General features: G+C 39.9%; 1 protein-coding gene across 3 annotated transcripts in view; it reads left to right on the forward strand.

The window, feature by feature from the left end:
- LOC115075854 (apolipophorins) overlaps positions 1-16454 on the forward strand; it is a 68367-nt gene that overhangs the window by 41925 nt on the left and 9988 nt on the right. For 2 of the 3 annotated variants that reach the window (XM_029576711.1, XM_029576712.1), the window contains 8 exons: positions 2056-2240; positions 2876-3058; positions 4551-4645; positions 8021-8190; positions 10777-10936; positions 12606-12685; positions 14891-15071; positions 16260-16415. In XM_029576711.1, the coding sequence (XP_029432571.1) occupies positions 2056-2240; positions 2876-3058; positions 4551-4645; positions 8021-8190; positions 10777-10936; positions 12606-12685; positions 14891-15071; positions 16260-16415 (1210 nt within the window). Of the gene's footprint in view, positions 1-2055; positions 2241-2875; positions 3059-4550; positions 4646-8020; positions 8191-10776; positions 10937-12605; positions 12686-14890; positions 15072-16259; positions 16416-16454 lie in introns of those variants that run through there. The other variant, XM_029576713.1, reaches the window with a different exon arrangement.

Consider the following 16454-nt stretch of genomic DNA (forward strand, 5'->3'; position numbering starts at 1 on the left):
GGGATGTAGAAGGAATATATTATCTTAAAATGTCATCGTTGAGGTCTGTAACACTACTGCATATTTATAAGGTTAGCATTTTCCGGTGCAGCCACAGGAAAAAGAACGCGGAAACGCCATGTTCAAGACTTTAAAGACTACAAATACAGTAAGCTCATAGCTGCTTTTCAAATTCAAGTGACTTTGCCCACTTTGATACTTACTTGAATATAATCAATTTTATATATATCGTTTTAAGATAATATATTCCTTCTATGTTCCAGATGCTGTGATTAAGCCCTTGAAAAAGAAGGCTATGTTCAAAACATGGACCCATGTCGGGCATGTTAAGAACCAAGGCTTCAGAGCTATTCAATAAAGCAGTGGTGATTTTTTTAGATAAGTTATATTCACTAAGCAAAATTTAAAAAAACAAAAACATATATGTTCACCTGACCGATGATTATAAATAAGGCTGAGTCATAAAGCAAACTGCTCCCACGATGAAGCCTATTATGACTGGTCAATTCTGACAAATGTAAGCGTCTTGCATATATTGTGGGCACTGTTGGCACTCTGTTTGTTGCACTAGTATCTGCAATAGCGCTTAAATTCATACATCAGGGATTACATGATTTATTACTGAATTATTATTAAGCCAGGACCAAAATAAAGTATGCTATTCCCATGCTATTTTAGTTATTCTAACAGATCTGTTGAAGACAAATTTGGGGATGAGTGGGGGGAGTATGATTCCCTAGAATTGTAATATTAATTACATTAAGATAGGAATACTGCACTTTAGTTTGGTCTGGTTTGATAGGACTAGAGGACGTTTAATAATAAAACATTCATTTAGTTTAGATGGTGTGCGTTGGTGTGCATCTGGTGAGACCAGAAAAGTGATGCCTCTGGTCCGTGTGGTAAGATTTCCAGAAGCCTCAGTGCAGCCTATGTGACGTAAGCTGACATTCTTGGTCCAATTCTTAAGGGATATAAATGTATGTGACTCACTAAAACCAATACCAGAATTTAATGACCGCGCCCTTAGAAAGATATTAAAGGAATAAATAGGATGGAGTCTGTCCAGAGGGTGGCTACTAAAACGGTCAGTGGTCTTCGTACCCTAGAGAAGAAAAGGTGAGATAGGGGAGATATGATTGAGACATTCAAATATCTCAAAGGTTTCCATGCACGGACGGGAGCCTTTTTCAATGGAAAGGAGGCACTAGAACAAGGGGTCATGAGATGAGGGTGAAAGGAAGTAGACAGGAGTAATATTAGGAAATATTTCTTTACAGAGAGGGTGGTGGATGCATGGAACAGCCTCCCCATGGAAGTAGTGGAGAAAAAAAACAGTATCTGAATTCAAGAAAGCATGGAATAAATACAGGAGATCTCTAAGCAAGTGATGAGAATTATAATGCTAAATTAATTGGATGGATGGGCCATACGGTCTTTTTCTGCCCTCAGGTTTCTGTTTGTATTAGTATAATGTGCCAGGCTTAGTGTACAGGACGCATAATCTTCCCTGCAAGGAAAAGGGGCGGCATTAATGCAGACCCCCCTTAGGTATGTATGAGGATTTAAGTTTGATATCCCCATGCCTGCTTTACCCCATATACTTTACACCTGGAGGTCCATGGGGAATCTGAAATCGGCCTTCTCATCTGAATATTCAAGTACAGACGTCCTAACTACTGCAGATATAAAAATGCAGAAGAACGCTCTCATTTATCTTGATGAGAAAATTTGTGGCATTCCATTTCACTTATTTTCTGGTTTCTGTTTAGCATGCATTGAAAAACAGATGCAATATACTATTGTTTTTCTTAGATATTAGTTAATAGTCTGCTTCAGTTCTTGCTAAGTATTAATTGTAAAATGTCTGATTGCAAGTTAGCCTGATTGGTGCATGGATTATCTACTGCAGTGTGTTTCCACTGGTTATTGTAACTTTGCATGCATGAAATGCTTTCTGATAGCTACAGCAACTGGTAGAGCTGTGTGGACCAATTTGTAGGCTGTATTAAGCTTTTTTTTTTTTTTGCTTTCTATTTGTTTGTTTCATGTCAGGGTCAAGAAGTTCAGTACAATAAAAGACTGAGTTTGGCCACAGAAGAATTAACATTCCCAGCAATCTCAGGATTTCCAGTTCAACTCTCTTTAATTGCCTCGGGAGCTACCAACCTAAAAATCAAAGGAAATGTGGATTTCAAACAACGGTCGAGCTTTTTCATAAATGGATATATTAAACCAAGGTGAACTTCAGGCTGTAGAAAGAGAAGATAAAATGTCTTAAACTGCTCTGAATAATATGCTGGGCTGTAAATTTAAAAAACAAACAAATATTTGCATTTTAAGATCAGACATAAGGCTAGATGGATGCTGGATTTGCATGCACTCCATTCCCGTCTCCTACCCATGGCCCTGCTTTTCTGTCTGCCTTCCTTTCTCAGATCTGCCCTCTCCCTGATGTGGGGGTAACAGTTCTGGAAGAATCTGCGCCGAGTGCTGTTGTCATTTGTAGCTGTAAGGGCATTGAAGTTGGCTGTGCTTAAAATAGTAGAGAGCGATGTTCTTAATTTTCAGCCAGCAGCACAGCGCCTTAAAGGCTCTGCCAGCTCCTTACACACATGAACAGGTTCCTGACAGCCGTACCCATTGACTTGATTAGAGTTGCATGGCTGCAGTCAGCACCCAGGAGGCATGGTGACGGGGGTGGCATTTTGAGCATGTAGAAAGTTTCTCTCTCTTAAGCTTTGTTCTGAGAGAAAATAAAATTACCAAAAATATGCCATTTTATGGAGATGATGATAAAATTGCAATTATTTTCTGTCATGATAAAGCAAAAGGTCTTGAAACAGAAAATGTCTTTGCCTGTGCAAACTGACAGTGCTGTGATCCAAGTTTCGGCCCGAATGGGAGTTGCAGGGACTTTGGGACAGGCTGGACTGAAATGGGTAACAGGGATAAGGACATCGACTAGCCTTGATGGTGGAATCCAGGTGAAAAAGGGACGAGAGCTCAAGGTGTTCATCAATACCCCTGAAGAATCCATGGAGATAGTTGATTTCAGGTAAAATCAAATTATTGCACTGTTCAACTAGAAACCATTCAGCTTAAATGCAAGTTATGGATTCTGTTTTTCCACACACTTTTTACCATATGTGCATAAAACAGGGCTTTGTGTATAGAGATGGAAACCTTAAAACAAAGCACGCACGTGCCCACACAAGTGCGTATGTGGGCGTGAAGACACATACGCTGGAATTATAAATTGCGCACGCACTATTTAAAATACGCCTAGAGCACATATGTTAAGCGGTTACACGAAGAAACGTTATTCACATGTCTTTCCTTAGGACTTGGCTTTTACACGCACAAGTGAGCACATTTTAAAACATGCGAGCGTGAGGGAAATAACCAATTTGACCACATAGACCACCAGTTTGTCCAATCTCTAGGTCTTCAAGACCCCTCTGGTTCTTCAGCCTGCATTCCCCCCAGTTTAGCCAGACCCCTTACCCAGTCAGTTTGTGGCTATATCGAGTTTAATTCAGGTGTAAGTCAGCTTGATGTGTGCTGTGTTTGCTGGTTTTAAAATCAGGATTTATGTGGGCAAACATTGGCCCGGCCCCACTCAAGAACACCCCTGTCGTGCCCAAATTTGCCCATTTTTTTCACACATTCTGTTGCACGCACATGTATATGTGCATATTTTCCCGATTTTATAATAAGAGTTGCTTGCGCTCAGTCCATATACTTATATATATGGGCCTTTTAATGCAATCAGTTCTTAAAATTCACCCTTTAATGCAGGAGGAATAGCCTAGTGGTTAGAGCAGTGGACTATGAACCAGGAGACCAAGGTTCAAGTCCTGCTGTCGCTCCTTGTGACCTTGGGCAAGTTGCTTTACCCTACATTGCCTCAGGTACAAAAACTTAGATTGTAAGCCCTCTGGGGATAGAGAAATACCTACAGTACCTGAATGTAAACCGGTGTGATATCTCAATTGAGATGAATGTCGGTATATAAAATAAATAAAATAAATAAATAAATATATGCTTAATGTTGTATGCATGCATTCCATGTTCATTGGTGTCCAGGCTTAAAGTTTATTCCATCTTGGGTCTACTGGACCTGTAAGTAACGCAGTTCACCTTGGGTATCCTGAAAGGACCACTGTGGGAAAGAAGTGCTGTTTAGAGAGTCTTTTATGTAGCTTTTAATATATTTTTTTAATCTGTGTTTTGGTTTTATTGTTGTATGAATCTGTTGTAATCCACCTAGCATGATATGTTCGTTATAGGCAGAATATAAGTGTTTTAATAAATAAATAAAAGTTAAATACAATAGATCCCTGGACAGTGTGTTTTTAAAAAGAATAATCTTCATTCTTGGTAAATTTGTAGGCCAGAATTTATAAAAATAGTTTCTAAAATAAGATCAATTATGTGGAATAAGTTTAAATCAAAAGCAAATGCTTGGTAAGTTTTCACAGTAAAAGGGCATTGCAGGAGAATATCTTTGGCTTTAGGTGACACTTGTATTTTCCCCTTTCTGATAGCTCTAAACTTTATCTTGTAAGTATGGATGGAACAGAGAAGAAAATCGATTTTCCCAAAGTTCATAAGGAAACCAAGACTTGTACTAGTGAAGAAGGTAGGTTTGCAGACATTGTGCCCATGCTGTCTGACTCATTGAAATCCCAGTGTTTTCCACTTATAACTTACTTCTAATGCACATCCGGCTATGAATGGCAGATTTCCCAAATGCTGGCACCATCTGAGGAGAAGGGCCAAGTGCCCCGCTGGAAGCTGAGGATGGCCCCTCCATTAACTCCATTCAGATCCTTGAAGCTGCTGTTTCTCAGAACGCAGCAGTATTATGTCTTGTCTTGCAGTTATATAGTGCTTTAGATGCAAACTCCTGAGATTTTTCCTTGATTAGGCATCAATAAAATGAACGTTTTACTCACTGTATTTATTTATTTATTTCCATACGTCTAGCCCGCTGCTAGTAACATTGTTATTATGCTCAGTGGGTTACAACAAAACATATAAAACCGTTCTAGTACATATAAAACATTACGAAAATAAAAGGTACAGCAATTTAAAATAAATCATTGTAAACGTCATGCAAAATGTTCAAGGAAAAGCCTCAGTGAACATTAAGCTCTTTAGTTTCTTCCTAAAAGTCTTAAAATCAGTAAGAAGCCAAAGCTTGTCTGGCAGTGCATTCCACAGTCCTCGGTCAACAATGGGTAAGGCCCGGTTCTGGTTTGATTGTAAATGGGCCTTTTTAACCCCTGGGATCTCTAATAAATGTAAATGTCCAGATCGTAAAGCCCTCCTGGAATATGGACACTAACTAACTAAATTACTTAAATACAAAGCCAGTTGGGACTTAAAAGTTAATGTGAGTGCTTTGAACAGGCAGCTAATTAAGTTATTTTTAACAAAAGGGGTATTATGAACAATTTTAGGGGCTTTAAAGATCATTTGTGCGGCCGGCTTCTGCAAAGGTTGGTGACGGCACACTTAGTACTGCGGTAGGCCCAAGAATAGGGAATTGCAATAATCTATGGCAGTGAAAATAAATGCCTGAACAAGAGTACGAAAGTCAAAGTTTCCCTCATGTCCTTTTTAGGGATGCTGTTTGAAAAGTCATTTGAATGTTAGAGCTGTATGCACGTTTTAATAATCAGGGGGTACACAGGAATCAGTAAAGAGTAAAGTGCCTGACTTCTTAGTGTAGTAGTTCTGAACCTGCATTTGCAAATAAAGTTTTCAGAACTCTTTTTCCTCCAGGACCCTAAAAGGATACGGCTTATGGTGAGCACCGTTAAGAAACTGCTGTCTGTACTCAACACATTTGGGGTACAGTGTGTATTCTTTGCTACCCCTTCTATGTGTAAAGGATGATTAGAAGTTTGGGAGTCTTAATTGATAGCTCTCTATTAATGATATAATATTATCCATAAGGTCTGCCATACATGTTTTATCATGTTGTGGCTCTTGAGGCAAGCCAGCTCCTTCTTGGACCAGGCCCAGTTAGAAACAGCAGTTCAAGTGCTAGTATTTATGATCTTGGATAACTATAAAGGCTTGTTGATTGGGTTTCCTAAGAAATACCTCCATTGTCTCCAACTAATGCAGAATTCTCCTTCAGACTGCATCTGGAGCAAACTACAGGGATCACAAATCACCTATTCTGTTCAATCTTCCTTGGTTGCCAGTGGGGTCCCATATTACTTTCAAGTTAGCATGCCTTGTTTTTAAGATGCAGATTGACCTATCACAACCCTCTTCTCTATCTGTGTCCTTCACAGGCCTTTTTGTTATCTGTTCCTTTGTTAAAAAAAAACTGGAAGTCTTGCAGGAATTCCAGAAAGGGCTTTTAGTTGTGCTGGTCCAATGATCAGGCATGTTTTACCCTTAGAAATCAGGTCCTGTGAGGACTATTTATCATTTCAAAAATTAGTAAAATGCTAGTTAATTCAAGAAGCATTTTGGATAAGGGAGATGTGTATTCCTCTCTATCTACTCTTTGAGTTATTTCTGTCGGAATTAGATTTGGCAGTCGCTAATAATCATTTTAATATCCTAGTTAGGAAGTTCAAGCTATAGATCTGGAGACAGTACTTTAAGATTTTAGGTCATTTATTGTTTTTTTTTTAATGATTTATATATTTAGGATGTGAATGGTTTGATTATGCTGGTTTATTTTGTTTATAATATTTATGCATGTAATGTACAGGTCCTTTGTTACTTGTTGGGAGCAGTCTTTTTACAATCCAGTGGGCTAAAAACTGATATAAAATAAGTGTGTCTCTGGGGTAAAGCACAGAGGCGTTTTCAGAGTTGTGCTGCTCTGTATACCATTTTTTGTGCGATCTTAACTTCACTGGTATCATTATCTCCTAGTCCTGAGTATGAGGTAGTTGACAGGAAGGAACAACATGAGTTTTGTCCCTCCCTATTCTGACCTGTGAAAACATTTTCTCTTTATCAGCATTATACAATAATACTCATTAAAAAAATGAGTTTGGGTAAACTTAGAAAGATGGTATAAATTACTTCTGGATGTAACCTGGAAATTGCTTGCTTTTTCTATTTTAAATAAATCTCTTTTTTTCTAAATATTAATGGTTTATACTCAGCAGAATGTGTGTATAGTCAGATCTGGTTTATTTTTTGTACCTTATACCTTTTGGAATGAGTGCAGACTATGCATGTCAGCCACTGCAGCTGGAAGGCTTCTGAGCCAAAATCAGCTGGACAGCTGGAACAGGGGATCTTGTTCAAACACCATTGCCTGTGATTGGCTGATAATATCATGATGAAATAATGACCATGAAACTTTCACGTGGATAGTAGAGCGGTTCAGGAATATTAACTCTTCCGTGCCTGGAGAAATAAGGTTGTGTGTAGCATTGTGGTGGAGTTGTTAGTGGTACTGACAATGTTCCTAGTCTCATACAAGGTAAACAATGATAAACAAGTAATAAATTAATGAGTCAGAGAAGGGAGTTTACTGTCCCAAGTTGAACAGTCTTAGTGTATTGTTACTTTATCATACAGTTGGGGGCTATTTGTTCAAGGAAGCTTTGAGTTCATCAGAGTTGTTTGACTGGTAGGAGGGAGAGTTGTGATCTATATGGTTTTGTGTTGATACCATTTTGTCATTGTATTTGTTAGATTATAATTTTCTGTAAAAGTGCTTATTTTTATGTTAAGTTTTGTAATTCACTTCAAATAGGCCTTATAGCCTGAAGAAGTGAAATATCTGTTTTTTAATTCGATTATATGGGAGGCAAGGGAAAGGTGCAAGAGTGAAGCAGTTGCTAGAATAGACAATTGTAGTTTTATGATTGATCAAATCATCCATGATGGCCTTCAGATATTATTGCTAACATTGTTAATTTTCTCTGACCAAATAACTTTTGGATAATCTTACCATCTGGAGTACTCAACAGGCAGTCACAGCATCCTGTCAAGTCAATGATACTTAAAATGCTTTTCTTTTCCTTATCAGTGTCTAAGTTGTTTGGATGGCAGTTCTGCTCTGAAATGTCCTACCCAGATCCTGCTGCTGGCCTCTCGGTCCCGCTGTCTGGACCAGTGAAAGCAACAGTCATCCTTAGGAAGCGGGACAAAGGTCTACAGCAGTTTCTACTTGAAGCTGGCTATAATTACATTCCTCAGGTACTGCCAAACCTTTTTTGTTGGTTTACCGATACATGAAAGCAGCATAGATAAAGGAAACGGGGTTGAGTATGTTGGGGAATCCAGTTAGACCCTCATGGAATATGACTTATCGAACACTGAGTTTTTACACAACCCATGCATAATGTCTTAGTTTTAATTCAAAATGAGTTATTTAAACCAGAGAAGGAAGAAGGAAGTAAATCATAAAGCAGTTGTGTTAAGCTGAAACAGGAACATGATGAAAGAGATCACATGTACATTCGCCTTTTTAATGGCTCCATTGCTTATCATGGCCTTGATTCACCTAACTTCAGGACAGAATACTCTCAGGGCTGGTGGAGATACTTGGGTTCCATTACCAGCGCAGGTCTTCCACTTCCTGGGTTGGCTGAGGCTGGGGGTGCCATGGAGGCAGCATTCACAGCCCCTGGGGGGAGAGAAGAGAGAGAGAGGAGGGCATCACAGTTCTTGTACAATGGTGATATGTAGTGGTGAGATTTAGAGCCCATGATTGCAAGGTTCCAGAAAGAGCAGTGATGCATGACCCCTGACCGGCTGGTCAAGAGTACATCTCAGGTGAGAGCAAACAAATCCATGCACACCACCTCCCAGGTGCTGGAGTTACTAGGGTTTGTCATATATTACATACAATCCTGACAGAGCCTGTCACTTCAGTTAAAGTTCACTGGGGTTCTGTTTTCCTACAAGCTGGATCACAGAATTAGTTTCCAGGATGAAGGGAGTTTCTCAAAGTCAGCAGACATCTGCCAGGAACACATTGAGGATGTTGGGTCATATGGCTTCAACAGTTCATGGACCTTAAAGTCCTACTGGAATTAAGCCACTTGGGGGACTAAAGAAGCCAAATGATGTCACAGAAAAGCTCAGAGACTCTGTTTTGGTAGCTCTTCCATGCCACTCTGTCCAAAAGATTACATTTCCAAATTCTTCCTCAGCAAATTGTTCTGGCAACAGATGCCTCCAGCTTGGGCTGGGAAGCTTTCATATAGGGCTTCATTTAGGGCTGTTGGTCCAATCAGTAAAAGTATTATCACATTTTATTTATTTATTTATTTTAAGGCTTGTATATTCCATTTATATCAAAATATGTGCTAAACAGATCACAAAATTGACATAAAACAATATATTATTTGAATGAATAATTAATTTCTTGGCAACTCGGGCTGTAAAGAATGCTCCATAAACTTTCAAAGATTAGATAGCCAACAACATTTTCCTGATACAGACAATCTGGTAGTCTTGTTTTGTCTTGTGTTAGGAGACTGTGAGGGTGTGGAACTGAGCCATCTCTCACAGGACAACCTCGAGAGCCAATACCTGGCAGGAAAGAGAACTTCATAGCAAACAGACTTGTTCAGATTCTAGAATCCAGAGTGGTCCCTGCACCAGGAAGTGACAGAAAAGACATTTCTCAAGTGTGGTACACTCAAGATAGATCATTTTTGCAACTTCACTGAACAGTACAGTCCTGAACTTTCTGCTCCAGAAGAGAACTGGAAGGCAAACTAGAATCAAATACTTTCTCCCTTCACCGGAGACAGGTCTTCTATATGCATATCTTCCGATAAGGTGAAGACCTTAATTAAACTGAGATAAGACTGGAGAACTACGATTCTCATAGCTCCTTCTGGGCTGAGACAAATTTGGTTTCCACATCTGCAGGAGTTATCCATCCGGTCGGCCTGTTCACCATTTCTGATCATGCAGAGTCCAGGAACATTACTTCATCCAGTTTCTGATCCTCACCTGGATGTTGAGAGTAGCCTCAGGCAAAAGTAAATCTGTTCTGTGGGTGAATGGGTGTTTTTGGATACATCTGTGAGCAGGATGGAGGGTACTAAGGGAGTAGTTTCCAAAATCTGGCTGGGTTGAAGCTCCATGGGTATTTTTGTGCCTGTGGACTTTATTGAAATTAATTTTGAAAGGGAAATAATCTTTTAGCAATTTTGTTTTTACCTGTGGACTTTGACCCTGCTTTATCTGCAGCACACGTGAAAATAAAATTCCCATGCATACTTTTCCTCACCCAACCATACCCGGTACGGCCTCTTTTCCTGCAATTACATTTAGTCACCTTGTGAAGCTTGTAGCTAGGTTTAGCTGTGATTGCAGGGGGAGGGGTTGGGGGAAGCGGGAAAGTGTTCGCTTTCATTACCAGTTATTTATCCAGGGAACTTTTTAGTTCCTCAGGTAAATTCCTTTGAAACTTGCCCTTTAAAGGAGCATTCATGGGAACCCCTCTTGCAGCATGAAACAATGTCTTTTTTTTTTTTTTTGGCAATAACTCCCAAATATCTGTATTTACCACAGTTGCTAAGCAAGTTTTATTCATGTGTTTTTCCTCCAGAGGCTAAAAATAATTTGAGTGAACTGAACCATATATTGATAATTTATAAGCAGTATGTGGTGAGCTGCGTTTTCTAAATATTTCAGTCGATACAGTGGAGGTGATCTTATTAAAATTAAGGTTCACCCTGATTCTACTGTATTGAACATGGCATGGTGCACAAAGTCGCCTTCATTCCTCAGTCACTGGGCCAATCTCCATCTTTGTGTTTCTAGAAGGACAATTGGATTCCAAATGAAGCGGTCCTGCATTTCTTTATGGGAACTCCAAAATCACATCTGAAGAGGGATATTGGTGTGGACCTGAATTTTAATATGCCACAAAAAAAATTCAGAATACAGCTTGTATATCCACGAAAAAAGATCCAAATGGAAGGTAAGTCATAAAACTAAAATGGACATTTCTTTCCATTTAATGGTTATATAATAAATCATATTTACATATTTCAGCCTGCTATTAAAAATGATCCTTATCCCCTTTGGAATTTGTTTTTTTGTTATGTTGTTTTTGTTTTGGCCTGGTAGTTTCCTCCTCCTCCTTTGAGTTGAGCTTCCAGCTCATTCAGAACCAGGGCTGGGATTTGGCCTCATAAAGTCTTTCTTTATAGCTAGCCGGGGATTTTTCAACTGTTTTACGTCTCCCCTGCCTAACACACATAGTCTTGTCATTGCAGTGACGGTTCTTAGAACAGGGGCTATGTACCAGGTCTCTTTCTGGCACACTGAAAATTTGGATCCTAAACCAGCTGCTAGGTGTTACCTTTGAGCAATGACCATGATGCTCTCCTTCCACTTCCCATACCCATGGGAGCTGTGAAATAATCCCAATTGTTTGGCTCTGGTCTTTGTGAAGTGAAAAGTGGCAGTAGTAGGAACTGGGTTGAGAGATTAGGTAAAAGACATGGGGAGAGATGAGCTGGTGTTGGCTTAAGTATAGGAATTTAGGTACTTTATCCAAAGTGGTAGAAAACCAGAGAAGAAGACAGGGTAAAATGGATGGGATAATTGGTCTTCATCTGCTGCCATTTTCAATGTGGGTAATAATCAGCCAATGGTTGACTTGTAAAGTTAGCTGGATATACTTATCCAGTTAACTTTGTTGGGATATTCAGCGATGTAGCCACACTACTAAATATACCCGACTTTCTTAAAAATTTAGCTAGATAAGTTTATCCACCTACCTTTAGGACTACTCTACGGCACAACCAGAGTTAGCCGCATAAGTTATCTGGTCAATTCTGAATATCTGAATTAGCCGGATAACTTAGCTGGATAATATAACCCTGCTCTGGAATGCCTCCAGAGTGCCCCTACATAATCCAGTTGCATTTTTAGACAGGTAATAAGTTATCTGGCTAAAGTTTAGCTGGATAAGTGGGGAAAATATTCAAAATTCAGCATTTAGCCAGTTGACTCACAAGTTATTTGACTTAAATGCCACTGAATATTGAACCCAATGTTTCTACTGGGTGTTGTGTTTGATGGTTGTACCTTGGTTTCTCATTTCTTACTTCTTGACATCTAGATGTGTGATCTATAGCTAGTTGCCTTTCAGCAGGTAGGTTAAGACAGAAGGCAAAGGACTTATTAGTAAGACCCAATAAGAATCAGATGGGACTGAAGAATGATTTGTAATAAATAAATAATATATGCTACAAGTAAAGAACAAGGCACAAAATATACAGTTTTTGTTTTTAGGTAGCAAATGGCATTGTGTTTTTTTAAATTTATGTTGTTGGTGCAGATTGTTTCCAGTGGTTCAATGATTCACAGAGCTGAAATGATGCCATGACTTGTTATTCTGCTGAGTTTGGGACCTGCACCATATACGGTTTTGGATTTGGAATACTTTGTTTGCTGTGAGCTATATGCATAACAGACTTATGAAAATGTGTGCCTTTTTATGCCGATACTGAAGCTGCTAATGCAAAAAATGGCTAAGTGGCTTCATTGATCTATACTGCATATAGAAGAGGGTTTTTTTGTTGCACTGTACTGGGAGTAGACGTGTTTCACACAACTCTACTATTCTCAACTTCCATCAGGAAAACTTGAGGCTTCCAGAAATTCATGCATTGGGCACTTGGAACTGATCTTGGATGACAAAAATGTGTATTATATTAAGGTATGTCCTTGGATACAAAACATATTTGTACTTTTGATATTGAAGGCCAGGAGTAAAAAATCGACAGATACCACTCGGGTGGAAATGGATTCAGTAGGGCGTATTCTGGCAGCACCTTTTCCAGGGACAGCAGTAGCCCCTTTCATCCTCGGGCATAGACCTGAGTGGTTGTACTGGTTGATTGCTGTAGAAATTAGACCCTAATTAGGCAGGTCCTTTTTAATGCATGACATATTCCTTCACTCAGATGTACAGCCAGGACTTCTGTAATTATTTCCTCTCTTGTACTTTATTATGCAAATGGAATCTTATATACGCTACCTTAATTTTACCAAATCAGATTAACACTTTCATCACATTCAATGGTTACTCATTAGCTTCATGTCTAATATTTAATTCTTTATATTATATTAGGCTAAGCACTTCTCTGATGTAAACAAGTTCCAGTTTTATTTGGTTTATCTGTATCTGTTTTGTCCTGCCTTAAGTATTTCTGCATTGACTGCAGTCTCAAATGTTATAGCTTGTCATGATATCTGAAACACACCGGCCTAAAGCCATGTAGCTCCTTATAGTCCCCACACTGCTCCCTCAGAAACTGCATTCGCTGACGACGGTCCTTTCAGTCACATTTTTGATAAGCTTTGTGGCATAGAAGAGGTCCTACAGCTCCAAGAAAGGGGAAGGACCTTTTGCAGTGAGAAAGTGCAAGGGGCATGAGGTGGTGCAGCCTGGGGGCAAGGTGATTAAATCTATTACCCTTTTAACTGTGCTCTCTAACCCATGCTATGTAAATGGCCGCTATAAGCTACAGTTGGTTAGAGAACATTCAATAATGACATTAACTCCTTCAAATGCCTCGTCCGGTCAACTTTTACAGCTTCCCCTATGCATACTCATTCTCCGCAGAGCACTTTTAAGTTATTTAGGTAATAAAAATTTATACAGAACTTTTCCCAATGCTGGGAAGAATATTAAAAAAAAAAAAAAAGACATTCTTGTGCTGTAGTTCGGTCTGATGTTGTGCTTATGACACGTTTTTCTCATAGACACAAAATAGGAGTTTATACCCGAGTTTATACCCGAGACGATGGAGGGTGAAGGGACTTGCTCAAGGTCACAAGGAGCAGGAGCAGGATTTGAACCCTGGCTTTTCAGCCCACTATGCTAACCTTTAGGCTGCTTCTCCAGTCCCGGAGGAAAAATGACTACGTTTTTATTCTTTATCTAAAGGAGAGGTAATGAGCCTCAGGAGGAGCTTCCAAGGGAAGCTCCTCCTGAGACTTGTTACTGTGCATTTAAGAGCCAGAGGTGACACAATGTGCAGCAGAGCCTGCTACCAGGATCTGAGCTTCTCTGCTGGCTCATAATGTAGGAGCCAATTAACTAGGGCCCTTCTGATTCAAGCACTTAAACCAATTGATAAATCCTTAAACTTGATTCCGATGTCCCTCTTGAATGAGCAGATTACAGCTAAGCAAGCATGGAACAGTAATACAAGCAAAACAAGCCGGGGGACTTGACTGTTAGTGTTCAATGAATAGGGGTAGAGTTTATTTATTGTCAAATTATTTAAACCGCAAATTACAAAATATTGATCTAAGTGGTATACAGTTAGAACAGAAATCATTATAATATTAAACACAAAAAAGTCATTTGTTCATAAAAACTTCTTTAAATAAAAATGCTTTCAGTTGTTTGCAGAAACACTTGATAGACACAGAAAGACTGCACCCTGTTTTCATCGGGTTTAGATCTTCAGAAAATGAGTTCACCCCGTTGTCTATAAACAGATATTTAGCCACACTTACCTGGTTAATTGTGCTGCTAAATATCTGGCTAGATCTACCCACTCATAAGTTGAATGTTTGGATTTAGGTCTGCTATTTGTAGAGTGGGGGTGATCTGCCTACCTTAGCACCTCCAGCCTGGCCTTTTTTTTTTTTTTTTTACCTGGCGAAATTTGCATAGTTGGCAATTTTATTGGCACAAAGTTAGCCAGAGGGGGGCCATATTTTTGCAGATTTACCCAGCTACAAACCCAGTTTTAATGTCTTGAACGTGGACTCCCATCACACTTAATCATTTGCCCTTATTCCTTTGTGTATTACAGGCCTATGGAGAGCATTAAAGCACTTCATTTAGCGGTACCGAGTGATCGGGCACCTGTTCTATTGAATTTTATGTCTGTCCTGATTTTTGTAGGGACTGATGAGTCTGCAAGCAGCCAGCGGAGAACAGAGATACACAACCCAGCTGGAGGTGAAGCTGACAAAGCAGGGACGCCCTGTCATCCTCTCTGGAAACGTCACCAAGCAGCTTGGCAAGAAGATGGCCTTTTCAATTGCTCTGAAGAATTTATTGAAGGAGGCAGCATATCTCTCAGGTGGGGGGAGAAGAAGCTGTGCCCCTTCTTGGGGAGAAAATGAGATGCTGGTGTTTCTCACTATCCTAAAAGCTTAGGCATTTTGGCGTCTCTAAAAGATGAGTGTGTGCTTCAGCGAGAAAGGGAAACCCCACACCAAGCTTCCGCCCGGACTGTAATGCCGACTCTCTTTCCCGAGCTCCTTTTTCTTGTTCACAAGAAAACTCTCCCGCGTGTTTTATCTCTTGTCATTCGGCAGTCTCTTCCTGGGTCGCTGGAACATTCGTCACGCGCTTCCCTCGGGGAGATTCGCGCTGGCCCTTACCCCATGACCTTTTTAAGAACTGGCTGAAGCCTGCACTGCTGTGCTCTCTCGTCCCCATGCATTCAGAAAGCATTTCTAAAGTTCTGCAGATATGGACCCTGTGTCATGAGCCTTTGGGAAGAAATCTGGATATTTTTAAAGCGCTGACACCCAGCAGACTTAAAGGAAACGTACACTGTTTCTTTGGTCATCTGCTGTGGCTACGCACTAAATCTGGCCCGTGTTAATTCCTAGGTAAAGTCCAAATGAGGACGGCACCAATATCAGTAATGACCTATACAAAAAAAGGAGGATCAGGGATTGGCTTCCTCTGTTTTCTAAATCATGTCCTTATTTGAAGTATGAATCCCATAAATTTCTGAGTGAAAAGCAGGTGCATTCATACGAAAACAGTGAAGCAATGCAAGCTCACGTCACGTTTCCTAGTGCTGACATAATCATCGCACAACCTTAAAAATAGGATTCCTTCACACAATGTTTACTGCTTTTAGACTTCTTGGGGGGAGAACCTTTTCTGAGTGATTTTTTTTAAGATTGTGTGATACACGTACAGCCAGTGCCTTGAGAAAGCAGTTAAATGTTTTGAAGAAGAGATTTGATTGCGTTGGATGATCACAGACTGCTATAGACAAGTGTAGAGGTAGGGCCTCCACGGTAGAGCTAGAAAAGAGCAAAGGGCTTTACCTAAAGAGCCGGCTCTGCATGTTTCAGCCACCGCTGAAATGGACGGGTAGACTGAAAGGGCCTGCAGTCGTCTTCTGCCGTCCTGTTTCTATAAATCAGAGCGTGCTTGACTGAGCATATTTCTGTTTTCCTGACTGGCTGCTTTCTCTGCCTTAAATCTTGAGTCATGCTGCTCTCTTTTTAAAATTGTCTTTCTGTAGTGCAACTGGAGAGAAAACTGGATGATAAACTGAAGCAGTACTCGATGGAGGGGGAGGCCTTCTTCCCAGGTGTGATTGGATCTTCTGTCATTGGACTTTTACAGCAGCGTGGGAGCATGTGGTCCAATGCCCTGAGAATAAAATATGGATTGCTAGGTATTTCACCGAGCTATAATCTTCCTTCTCTTCATAGTG

Source organism: Rhinatrema bivittatum, chromosome 14, assembly GCF_901001135.1.
Source record: "Rhinatrema bivittatum chromosome 14, aRhiBiv1.1, whole genome shotgun sequence".
NCBI classification, from domain to species: domain Eukaryota; kingdom Metazoa; phylum Chordata; class Amphibia; order Gymnophiona; family Rhinatrematidae; genus Rhinatrema; species Rhinatrema bivittatum.